Source organism: Haliotis cracherodii, unplaced genomic scaffold (assembly GCF_022045235.1).
Source record: "Haliotis cracherodii isolate W230 unplaced genomic scaffold, xgHalCrac1.p SCAF_15, whole genome shotgun sequence".
Classification (NCBI taxonomy): Eukaryota; Metazoa; Mollusca; class Gastropoda; order Lepetellida; family Haliotidae; genus Haliotis; species Haliotis cracherodii.
This window is the reverse complement of record NW_027266270.1, coordinates 34686713-34700497: the sequence shown is the minus strand read 5'-3', so window position 1 is coordinate 34700497 and position 13785 is coordinate 34686713. Positions and strand designations below refer to the sequence as shown.

At 40.6% G+C, this 13785-nt stretch overlaps 1 protein-coding gene across 1 annotated transcript in view; it reads right to left on the bottom strand.

Annotated features, from left to right (window-relative positions):
* LOC139462088 (uncharacterized) overlaps positions 1-11337 on the bottom strand; it is a 35894-nt gene extending 24557 nt beyond the window's left edge. Inside the window, exons 1-5 of the mRNA XM_071243590.1 lie at positions 11248-11337; positions 8144-8424; positions 6935-7049; positions 5550-5700; positions 1181-1395 (exon numbers count right to left, since the gene is read on the bottom strand). Of these exons, the coding sequence (XP_071099691.1) occupies positions 1181-1395; positions 5550-5700; positions 6935-7049; positions 8144-8375 (713 nt within the window). The 5' untranslated portion in view covers positions 8376-8424; positions 11248-11337. The remainder of the gene's footprint in view (positions 1-1180; positions 1396-5549; positions 5701-6934; positions 7050-8143; positions 8425-11247) is intronic.
* Positions 11338-13785: the final 2448 nt, after the last annotated feature.

The window sequence follows — 13785 nt, the reverse complement described above, 5'->3', positions numbered from 1 at the left end:
CCTAGTTCGGCAAGGGTGGAAACTGGACTTTTAAAGTCAGTTAAGTCTCTTGCCTCGGGAAGATGGACAAGTTCATGGTGAGTTGATGTGATTTGCCAATCAGATCATACACGATTTTGCCAAAATGTAAACAAAATTGAATGAAATCCTGCAGAAAAGTAATATATAATGGATCACAACGTAAGTACAGATACACAATGAACATTTTTATGGCCAGATAGTGTAATAACAGGAGTAACTTGCATACTTCAGTACGGATTTGTTGACATGCTTCTTCCAGTGTTGTGCGCTCACGATAACGTTTTCACATTGTGAAATAGAATCAAAGCTCATTGTATGAGTGTATTATGCACTTACATTGATGAGCCATTGAGGTTGGATTCAGTTGAGCCAGTATCAAAATTTAAATACAGGTAAATATTTTTAAGCTTTGTACAATTTATCGTAATCCTTATAGAGGCTCTACATAATGTTGACATCTCATAAAAGAAATATATGACTCAAGGTTTATTCTCCCTGCAGTGTTTTATTGTGTTTTATTGTACGATAAACAATGACCACGAGTCATTTATTTCTTAAATAAACCATGGATTCAGAAAAATATATATTTACTCAATTTCCACTTTCCTGACCAAATATTCAACTAAGAGCCCCTAAAAAACTTCTGAGCATCTTGGGACACTGGGGCTACCAAAAACATATACCATATTCGACGTAATAAGCACCCAGGGCGATCTCAAAACTAGAAAGAGGGGGCAGAGTTGAAAGATTGTAAATTTTGTGGTTTATGCTGACAGACATAATATAAAAGAAGAATCTGTGCGTATTATACATGATAGATATATTTTAGAGAATTGAATTGCCCATAATTAAGGGTGCATATAACACACGAGTGCATATCATACACGAATAAAAAGGTCTTGTGTACATTGATCAGTTGGAAAGGGTGCTAATTGGGATTGTTCACTAGCAATTACATTAGCAAATATCGCTGTGTGCGCTTATTACGTCGAATACAGTACAGCCAAAACAGAAACTGCTCACTCACAATAAGCTTTGGACTGTTTATAAGATAAATCCTGAAAATTTTAATAACTACCTGTAATATTACCTACAAATGTTGCAGCAGAAGAAAAAAAAGGTGTTGTGATACATTGTAGAGTGATGGAACTGAACCTACCTGACGATGACATCGGAGTCAGGCCGTTTAGCGGTGAGATAGATGGAGAAAACTGCGTGTGACCTTGATGACCTTTGGTTGACTGGTGTCTCTGCGACCCTTCTGTTCGCCTGACCTTGTAGCAGCAGACTCTGGGCGACCTCTTCACTGGCCGCGAGATGGACAGACAGATTTCTCAGCAGACATGAGCCTCCTGCACTCTCTGCCACTCCAACCTGAAGCAGTCAGAGTGAGTGAGTGAGTTGGATTTACTTTTAACATTATACCACTTCACACATTGTTCCCACTTTAAGCACTAAGCTACCCTACCATGAGTGAGTGAGTGAGTGAGTGAGTGAGTGAGCATGCGTAAGTATGATGCTGATAAACCAAGGATCAAAATCAGGGTCATTTTTTTATATTAAAAAAATGATTATTAGGGTTGATACACTGAAGTGTGGATTTCATTACTTCAAAATAATGTTCAAATTGTTCTAAAATTAAAGAAATGTGACCAATGTTTACTCCCCTTACATGTTTTTAAGAAAATGAATTTATTACACATTTGGGGATTTGTAAATCCTTAAATCATAGAATATCAAAAACAATACAGCCCTTCCTAACTAGTACGTTAAGTCAGTGAAATATGGTTAAGTCTAATATGGGTAAAATATGATTATTTCAGATATTGTCTACAAAAACAACTTCAACTTAGTAGCAAAGCAACTTAAATCTTTCACCGTTTAATTTTCTAAGTATTTGTAAACTTGTTATAGCCGCCTCACCATATGATAATCTTTGACATACAGAAATTCTGCTAACTTGTCAGTATGTTTTTACACTATGTGTCACAGACTCAAGAACTCAAAGTGGCACTTGGCCATTGTAGTGTAGTATCAATGATGACAGACTTGTCTGATTTGATTTAAACATATTTATTCACGGGATTGGGGGACAAGTTCTTCCAACTAAGATTGCCCTCTCCCTAAAGAGTTGTCTTATGGAGTTCAACTTCATTATTCTCTCAATGTGATATTTCGGTACACACGCTCGTAAATTTATCAAGGGTGTCACTTGCGGGTTCCGAAATGTAGCATTGAAAGAATATAGAATCAAGATCCATACAAAAAGTTAACTGACTATTCCAAAGGCTGATGTTCAGGTCAAATTTAAAAGGCTGAGTTTGTTCAGATTCCATACAAACAAGAAAGGCATATATATTTCCTGATCAGTCCAAGTTAATTCAATGGCCCTTAAAAATAAACTACCGTATTTGACGTAATAAGCGCCCATGGCGCTCTCAAAATTAGAATTAATGGGCTATTTTTAATATAATTTTGGTGAGAAAACAGAGTTGAAAGATAGTAAATTTCGTGGTTTATGCTGACAGCCTGAAATGATACAAAATAAAAGTCTGTGCATATTAAACACGTCAGATATAGTTCCCAGAATTTAATTGCCCATAATTAAGGCTGCACATAACACACGAGTGCGTATTATACACAAATAAATAAGTATTGTGTACATTGATCAATCGGAAGGGGTGCTAATTGGGATCATTCACTAGCCAATATATCAGCACATATTGCCGTGGGTGCTTATTAGAGCGGGGCGCTTATTACGTCGAATACAGTATTACATCAACATCATATATCAGCAAAAATATGAAATACTTACAAGAAATAAAGAAAAGAAAAGAAGGTCTCTACCACATGGAACAGGAAACATATAGCACTGTCCACACAACTGCTTTAGGAAGAATTAATCCCAGTGAGAACAACCTGATAAACAACATGGAGCCCAGCAACACTGGAGCATCAACTGTCAGTTATAGCTGATTACACACAGGTCATAACAGCAGTATCACCTCCTTTCACACCAGTGAGAGCTGGGCCAGTGGACTCGACTCTCGGCAACACTGGAGTACTTGCATGGGGTTTGCCGCTCAGGGAGGGGGGAGATTATCAGATTTCCGTTAGTATTTCAAGATATAATACACTACTCAACATTTGATAGGGATACTTGAGAGTGAGTGAGTTGGGTTTAACACCGCTTTTAACAGTGTTCCAGTTATATCATGGCGTGTCAGCTTAATGAGGGAGGAAAGCCCGAAGTGATGCAGGTCTCAGACGTTTACCACTTTGGTGAAACCCATGAGCACGGGTATGGTGCTGACAAACCTAGAAACATAATCTGGACGAACTGGGATTCGAACCCACAATGTAAATTTTCTGGCGTCTCCAAGGGACGCAACTCTGCACAGCGAATTGCGGCACCTTAGAATACTGGGCCCCCCGTGCCCCCCGATAGGGATACTAGCTATTTTAGACTGTTATGTAGCGAGACACCAACTTATTCACCTGTGTACTTAAGTTTCATCAACTTGAATCGAAGTTGCACATGCTTTAGTTTCATGGTATTATTGAATACACTTTGCATGACAACACATTCAAACAATCACATTCAGATGCACATCTGGATACTCCCTATATCCTTCTCAAAAGTTGAGTAGTATATCTAGTAAATGCTACCAACTCTGTACTCTTTTACCCCTTGTTATACATTCCAATTTTACTTGTTTACAAAATCTGCATTTGAAACTTTTTTTTGAAATAAGGAATATATGTACCAAGAAAAAGAAATAAAGTGATATATCAATACATGACAACCCAGCTGTAGCAGCAACATATTCATCAGTATTATAAACCTCTACTGATGTCATCCTGTTGTTTTCCCGTCGGGTTAAATCTCATAAATAGGGATGTACGTTATACGGTCCCCGGGACTTTATTAATACAACTTCCGTTTATTTTGTAACATGAATGTTTCTCGCTTGAAATTTATTTTGCATTTGAACACAATGTTATGAAAAGGAAAATCAAATGACAAATGTTTTCTTTATATTGCTGTGGAACAAACACGCAGCCTTCGTATCTGTGGTCCAGTGAGTGTACCAACAGGCTTCAGGGGCGCTGATAAATCACTATGCTTTTAAGAATGTCTTTTTCAAGTACCTGCACGTCAGCTACAGATATTATACGCCCCTTTCCTAAGGTTCATGGAAAGTATGTTTGAAACATGAAAATGTTGATAAATGTTGTTTTAAATTTCTTTTTTCTTTTTTGTAAGTTAAATAAAACACTTCACCTCGGTTTTATCCCTTGGATTTAAATCTCATAATTCAATTAACAGGACATTCATTAATCCCAGTTACTGATAAATCAGAGGGTTTTTGATAAAATACATCAAGTCTGTAGATATTAACATGAGGTGAAGAAATTGATGAGGATGACAGTAAACTACAGTCAAGAGGAATTGATGAATTGTGTGCACACTAATGTGTGCACACTCACATGCACACACACATGCACGCACGCACACACACACGTCTGCACACACATGCAGACAGACGGTGGGTGCACGAGGAATGATGTCATACATTGTGCACCTCATCATGCAGTTATGATATATATACGACGGAACAAGCTGAGTAAACTCTGGAATGTTTTACAAATTGCGCTCCATTTGGTGTTCCTTATCAACATTGTCCTTTAGCAGTTTAGTGTCTTTTCATGCACACTTTTCGGGTTTTTTACCAGTATCTGTTTGTTTTGATTTTATTTTTGTGTAACGTTTCATGAAAGAATACCTATTAGTTTTAGAGATATCATCCTGACCAAAAAATTAGTACAGACAGACAGACAGACAGATGAATGGATGGACAGACAAGCTGATTACGCCAGTATGTAATACGCTACAGGGGTCAGCTTTATCAATGTATCTAAGTCAGAAGTATGCATTCCCTCTGTCAATATTACATAGTCACAGCGACATGTACATAGAGCAAGGGAGATAACTCAGGATCAGTGATTCAACTTGTTCAGATGCAATGTGGGAAGAATGAGAAAAGAGAATGTGTGACCTACCTTGGGTAGTGGTGTGAGTGGGAAGAATGTGTGACCTACCTTGGGTAGTGGTGTGAGTGGGAAGAATGTGTGACCTACCTTGGGTAGTGGTGTGAGTGGGAAGAATGTGTGACCTACCTTGGGTAGTGGTGTGAGTGGGGAGAATATGTGACCTACCTTGGGTAGTGGTGTGATTAGGAGAATGTGTGACCTACCTTGGGTAGTGGTGTGATTAGGAGAAAGTGTGACCTACCTTGGGTAGTGGTGTGAGGGGGGAGAATGTGTGACCTACCTTGGGTAGTGGTGTGACTGGGGAGAATGTGAGACCTACCTTGGGTAGTGGTGTGATTAGGAGAAAGTGTGACCTACCTTGGGTAGTGGTGTGAGTAGGGAGAATGTGTGACCTACCTTGGGTAGTGGTGTGAGGGGGAGAATGTGTGACCTACCTTGGGTAGTGGTGTGAGGGGGGAGAAAGTTTGACCTACCTTGGGTAGTGGTGTGACTGGGGAGAAGGTTCGAGCACCTGGATTCAGTAGGTCATAGGCCACTTCTTGATATATCTCCATATAGGAGATGTGGGCAGTGATTTCCTCGTCGGATCTTTGTTCCAGACTCTTGTAGATCATGGACAGGGCTCTGGAGAAACAAGATATCACTGGATTGTCAGATAAGCTTTGTTAATAATTTGTTGTAATAATTGTATCTTTTTATCCATCAATGTGAAGAACTTTTGTGTGTTACATTTGTGTGTTACAGTGTGATTTGTATGCTCTGACTGACCAATCAGAATCAAGGATTTTAAACAAACTTAAGACGCAAAGTTTTAACTCATGTGAGATCATGACCAGTAATATCAGTGTGTAAAATTTCATTTCTCAACTTAAATAGTTTTTGAGAAAACTTTTCCCCACTGAGAAGCGGAACATCTTCCTGAGGCAAGGTATTTAACTGTCTGTAAAATTCCAGCTTTCACCCTTGCCAAACTAGGCTGGAATTATGGAGTTATATCTTGGCTGGACTAATGAGTCTCTACATAGTCGAATGAAATCAACATCTGGTTTGTAAGCTGCACCGCATTACAATCAAGCCCAAACATTCCAGCCTAGTTTGGTAAGGATTGAACTGGACGTGTACAGGAAGATGGAAGCGGGACTGATGGAAGGATGTACGACAGAAGGATGGACGGACGCTGTTCCTATATCTGCCACCCTACTTCATGGCTGGGATGATAACACAGCTGAAAGAAGGTTCTATGCTGAAGTGTTGGAGAACTCCTGGGAGAACAGGACCATGTCTAAGTCACCAAAGGACATTAAAAGATGGTACTTCTTGTTACCCTGCCTGGCACTCGGCATTAAGGGGATAACATGAGGACCGGTCAGAATAATGTGTCTGAGTTGGGGTATCAATGTCAAACTCACTGATATCTCACTGGGCCAGCACTACAATCCCAACAGAAGTTGGAACAAGTACATGCAGTCATACACGTCGCTATTTAAGTGCAATAATCTTGAATGCAGCGTTTAACCCCATTTCACCTCACCTTGATATGACATAGCAGACCAAACAGAACAGAGAAAGTCTAGTTACACAGTATCATGTTGTTCCCTTCTTATACACTGATAGTCAGACTTTTGTAAGTTGATCGCAGAAATCAGAAATTCTGACTAAAACAAAGACATTTTCTGACTTTATTACTATTACAAAGTAAATATACTGAACATAAAAAGTTAAGGACCATGAAGATTTTGGGGTTATATGTTTTTGTAGTGAAGACTGAGCACACAATTCAAAAATATATCCCCAAAACTGTTCATGATCCCTAACTTTTGTTAGTATTTAGTAGAGAACATGTCCTGTAGAGTCTCACCTTGGCGCCAGTCCCCTGTCGCTGTATTTCCTGGCACTCCCCTCCACAGTATATGTTTTCCCCGTCCCGGTCTGGCCGTATGCAAACATGGTGCCATTGTAGCCATTGAGGAAACCTGCAAACACATCACAACATGTGCAGCCACAAGTGAGAAGGTATGGTTTTACGCCGCTTTTACCAATATTCCGGCAATATCACAGCGGGGGATACCAGAAATAGGCTTTACACATTGTACCCATGTCGGGACTCGAACCCGGGTCTTCAGCTACCCTACCGCCCCTCAGCCACAACAACAGAACACACTTTTATTACCTATAAGGATAGAATGAAAAAGCAGTATTCCAGCTGTATGATGGTGGTCTGTGAGTGAATGGGTCAGACAAACCAGTGACTGGTATTATGAGCAACGTCCCATGATACTGGGTTATGATTGTCACTGAGCCTGACCACCAATCCATAAGTCATCTTTTGTCCATAGTACTGCCTGCTGGGCCATATTCTAACCCAGTATCCAAGTATCCCAGTGTCCAGGATTCTCAGACTGACCATCATTCTCATTCCACCTCCTTGGTTTACCACTGGTACTGTCTCAACATCCTTACTAACCCCATCACACTGTAGGCCTTACTAACACAACTACACTGTAGGCCTTACTAACCCCATCACACTGGAGGCCTTACTAACACAACTACACTGTAGGCCTTACTAACCCCATCACACTGGAGGCCTTACTAACACAACTATGCTGGAGGCCTTACTAACCCCATCACACTGGAGGCCTTACTAACCCCACCACACTATAGGCCTTACTAACCCCATCACACTGGAGGCCTTACTAACCCAATCACACTAGGTCTTACTAACCCCACCACACTGTAGGCCTTACTAACCCCACCACACTGGAGGCCTTACTAATCCCACCACACTGTAGGCCTTACTAACCCCACCACACTGGAGGCCTTACTAATCCCACCACACTGTAGGCCTTACTAACCCCATCACACTGGAGACCTTATTAACCCTACAACACTGGAGGCCTTACTAACCCCATCACACTGTAGGCCTTACTAACCCCATCACCTCATAGGCCTTACTAACCCCACAAAGATCTTGTCTTGGCCTTTTACACATCCAAAATCTTGGAAAAACTTTAAATTAGACTTGACTGCAGTAAACTCTTTAATTTCATGATATGCATCACACACTCACCATTAATAATTTCTCGGGCAACTCCATCAAACACATTTTCTTGTGTGTCACTGACATCAAAGACTCTGTCAAAGTAGTACTCATGACGAACCGTTGCCCGGAACTTTCCTGGAGAGCCATAGTCCCGAAATATCTCCGGAGTCCGTATTTGTAATGTGGTGGGCGTCACATCATACTCGTCATAGAGGGCTCTGCTTGGCTTGAGACGGGCATAGGTCTTGATGTGAGTCATGCTCAGAATATAGCATTAAGAGCATTCAGATGTGATGACTACCATATCTCTGAAACATTAAGTACAAATACTCAGAAATAACAGCATAAAGTACAATCACTCAGTCACCTACTACGGCTCACTACCCTCAACCATATCATTTTCCGACCCTGTGATGATCCGGGGTGGAATGGGTCTTCAGTAACCCATGCTTGCCGTAAAAGGCGACTATGCTTGTAAGAGGCGACTAACGGGATCGGGTGGTCCGGCTCACCGACTTGGTTGATGCATGTCATCATATCCCAATTACATGGATCGATGCTCATGATATCAATCACTGGATTGTCTGGTCCAGACTCGATTATTTACAAACTGCTGTCATATAGCGGGAATATTGCTGAGTGCAGCATTAAACAAACATATCACTTTCCCTGCCGCCCAGCCCTTTCTGTAACACACATGCCCTATATGAGCTGTGTTTACATTTTCCTCTGGTTCAGAATCTCTCATCTCACACGATGGCTCCTTTTCAGTTTATTAGTTATTTGTTTCTATCCCATGCAAAATAATTAAGTCTTGACCAGACAATTCCAGTAATAGATGTTATGAGGAACCAAGTCTCTGAGCCTGACCACCCGACTAAGTCGCCTCATTCAACCCATCTTCCCGAGGCAAGAGAGTTAACTGACTTTAAAAGTCCAGTTTCCACCCTTGCCGAACTAGGCTGGAATTACTGGGCTCGATTGTAGCGCCACCAGTGGCTATTACCAGTTATGTCCCTTCTAAGCCTCTCCTATGGACCAATTAGATTCCACCTCTCGCATCACTTGCGTTTGCTTCACACAAAATGGTGGCGCCGAGTCAGGACGATCTCATCGATAATCAAGATCTACATTGTGATAAAACGGGTCTTACATCGCGAAATGCATCAAATCACGTGAGCACCTTGATTAAAAACATGAAAAGATGTGAAAAAAATATCTGCTGACAACGAGGTGGTGGTGCACATGCTTTGCAAATTCTGCAATCAACCAAAATCTGCACAACCGTTTACGAACCAGATTTTGATTTCGGTGCACGAATTTGATTGGACTATGCAGAGACTCGTTTGTCCAGCCAAAATGTAACTCCATAATACCAGCCTAGTTCGGCAAGGGTGGAAACTGGACTTTTAAAGTCAGTTAACTCTCTTGCCTCGGGAAGATGCATTCAACCAGCATAGGGACTACTTCTAACCAGGAATCCCCATAAGTCATCATGTCAGGATTCGATGATTGTGGGTCTGAATCCAAGACTCATACAGATTAGGATACTTGGTCGACAGCTCTGTGCTCATGCTCTGTAGATAACCTGCACCACCTTGGACTCTCCTCCCAGACTAAGCGGACATGATATGACTGAAACACTGTTCAAGGCAGACCCTTGCTCACCAAGACATACAGGAAGTAGACTGTACTTGTTGTTTTACTGACAAACTGATCCATACTGTAGCCTCTTACAAGCACAGGTCTCTGGGGACCTATATTCTTACCCAGAATCCCCAGAAGCAAGTGTTTATCAAAGCCTAGATTACAATCAATGAAAATATGCCTTGTCATAGGAAGCCAATCACTATCCTACCCAGGGTTCCTTGCGGCCAGCCGAGTACCTCGGTCACATCGTCACATCTTACACAGTACATTCATGTGTATTTCATCTGTTTCATTAGAGGAGTCTAGAGATTTAGATAACCAAACGTCATGAGATGTTCAACTTTCTTTGATAAAATATTGAAAATGTGAAACATTATTTCCATTTGCATATATATCCTCCACGTCCTGTCATCAAAGCACTGTAGAGAGCAAAATCGATACGGTCACTTTGATGTGTAAAGCTATATTGTCATGCACTTCACTGTCGCAGTTGTAGCAGTATGTTTAACTAAATCCTTGCATTAGGCCTGTCTGTTCTTATTTCAGACTAAGTCTGTTTTTTCACAAACAAGAGAAACGTCCTGGCACATGTTGAGCTCGCACCGTCGTGGTCACCAGAGCGGAAACGGAATAAGGCGAGCAGAGCAGAGTGACATCGAGGGTTATCGGCTACTGTTTACAAACAAAGCTTCAGAACGGTCAATGTACTAGCCCTTTAAATGTTGGTTGATAGATTTTATAATAAATTCCAATTTTGGCCAGTGCTAGAAACTAAGCACGTCCTGGATGATTGCTGCTCCCATACTTTAATCTCGGGATCCCTGTTATAACCTTTTCACTTATGTTTTGGGATTCAAACCACAGACCTTCTGATCAGAGGTCAGATGCCATGTCCACTTACCCGGTAACCAAAGAGGTTAACTTTGTTAGTAAGTTGGGAAGCTATAGGGCCTGAGGGTGTCACCTGTGGGATGACTATGCCCTGCCACACTGGCATACCTGTCACTTATCAATATCACAAAAGGACTGGTCTTTCACAACAACTTGTACGTTAAATGGTAATTTGGGAAAGGACAAATGAAATTATGCATAAATTATTTACTGAACACCTCTGAACTAACTCAGTCAGAGGGGATGCAACAATGAAGACTAACGCCTTTTGTTGACAGTTGAACCTCCTCATTAAAATTGCATCAATGTTCTCGGCTACCTCAGTTACTGAAAGTCAACATTCGAATAAACATGATTGAGATTTATTCAAAAAAATATATTTCTCATATTTTCAATCAGCATTTTAGTGAATTTCAAGCACAAATATTTCGTACCCTTCCGCGTGTCGTACAATCGATAAGCCTACAAACTTTCCAAACAGGTGAAAACTTGCAGGAAATCTTTCTTCCCGTCATCGCATTTTGCCCCATGACAGTTTTTAAAACAGTGGATAGCTCATTTAGAAACATGTAAACAATCTAGAATAATACCGTGTAATTCATCTTTGCATGTGGATCTCAATACAAATAAGCTGAGATATGTCGGCAAACATTAGTGGAAACATGTGCCATCACTTTGACAGGCTCCAAGGTAAACAAAAGTTTGTACTATTTTCGCAACGACATATCAAACTGAAGAATAATTGTGATGCACTCTGCTGGCGATAACATGGTCCTGCAAATATTCGTCGGCACTCCAACAGAAAAATGATGTTATTAATATAACTTCGCGTTGCATATATTTCGTATTGATATTCTGTTTCTTATACACTGTTGTGAGACGTACCTTCAACCAAGGAGTCTCCAAAATCTGCTACAACCACCTGTAACGCGGATGTGACTGTTCAAAGTGACCACACAGGAAAGCAGAACCAGATCAACTTGCCTCGAGCTTGGATAATGGTACCACGATTTAGATCGGTTTTGTCTGGTTTTGAGGATTAGAAAACAATAGGAATTAATTAATGCCATGTGGTAAACTGGGGCATTGTCTCTGTGTAATTTGGGTAATCATTAACCGTTAGATTGATCTACATAATAACCTTTGACCTAGCATACAAAATAAGTGGTGTGCATGTTTTAGGGTCTTGAACCCAATTTGTTGGGACCGCTAACTCGCCTGAGCTTATCCTCCTTTTACCAGTGACCGCCTCTGCTAATTATTACTATTTTCATATGTTACGCGTGCAGATTCGCTCTTCAATCTGATATTTAGTAAAAGCTTTAGATACCACTTTGACTTAAGATATAATCCTATAACATGCCAATATGACACAATAATTGTATGCATGCTTATTGGGTCAAAACGATAAGGTAAAATATAAATAATTTATGTCACATTTATGATACAGTATACAAGTGATATGTATAAAGGTGGCGTGTACTTAGCTGGCCCCTTCCCTTGATAAACTATCCATTACATGTAGCATTATTGAAAAAAACTCAGACCCCCTTCTCACTCTCTTGAACAAAGGTGGGGTAGCCTAGTGGTTGAAGAATTTGCTCATCACGCTGAAGGTGGGCTTCGACTGCCCACGTGAGTACAATGTGTGAAGCCTACTTCTTGTGTCCCCTCGTCATATTGCTTGAATATTGCAAATAGCAGCGTAAAACTATACTAACTCACTCCTTTTAGGAACAGGTCATTTATTATAGGGGTGGGTGGGTGGGTGGGTAAGAGGGAATAAGGGGATTGTCGCCAAACATGAGTCGCAAGGGGAGGGTCCTAAAATATAATAGACAGTTTTACGGGGAGGGTCATGAAAAAATAAACAGATGCTTAAAATACAATATAAAGTGCTCTTGCATTTTGTATTTTCAGGAAGGGGCTTGAAAAATGTGACAAGCATTAGGGAAAGGTCAATATCTTCTGTACCTAAGTGCACCCCAAACCTCTCACCATCCCCCCCCCCCCACCCCCCCTTAAGCGAGAAAAAACATCCTGATTGCTGTTGTTGATATCCCAAACATAATGGTGCATTATTAGGATAGCAGTTATAAAGCAATGATACTAGTTACGCCGAAAAGGCTTTATTATAATTTAATATTACCTGCTACAAGTGGTGTTCTGAAAGAACATTTTATTAAATTTCTGAGAGATAAGACATTATTATTACCTCATAACTTCCCAGATAATCAGCTACATCAAATATGCAAATATGTACGGATAAATCAAGGGATAACTGCATCTGTGTAAGGTGATGGGTACGGCTGCTTAAATGTACCCGGTACGACCAGATATTATAATGCTAGTCAAAGACATTCGTATCAAACCTCATAACGAGAAAGGAATAAAACTCCCTTAGGCCCGCTTCACAACTGTCCCCCATCCCGGTACAGGGAACCCAGGAAGGTCCGGGTTCGATTCCTAACATGGGTACAAAGCGTGAAACTCATTGCCGGTGTGCCCCGCCGTGATATTGCTGGAGTATATGGAAACTTCATCAACTTGAAGAACACGGTAGAGCTTGTTGATAATTTTAGCGTCAGTACGAATCAGCCAACAAAAAATGTACTGTGTCAGCCAATGTGTGAATGGGTTCGCCAATCTGTTTGTGAACTGGTCACAAAACACGATTTGTGAACGGATCAGCCAATGCCACATGTGAACCAGTTGACTATAGTTCTTGAACATCCCACACTGTATATCAATGTTGACGGAAACGTGGATGAGCAGTAAGCATTGAACGTTTCATTTGGTAGTATATTAAATCTCAAATCTCAAATATTATTTTGTAGCCTCTTGTTTTATCGTATTTACATGTTTTTGATAAAAGCATTTTCAGTGTGCAACTTTGTGACATTGTCTCAAATTAGGACGGGGCAGAAACGATCTTGCGTTCTTCCTAAAACGTGGTGTTCTGTTTATTACATGCATTGTAAAGCGTTTTATTATACTTTTATTTACAAGTTACGTTGATGTTGACCATAAGAAGTGTTATAAGTCCACATACAAGTAGTATTTATTTTCAAACTGTTTGATTATCTCCCTTTGACTATACTCGTATCCGGTGTAAACATCGGACGACC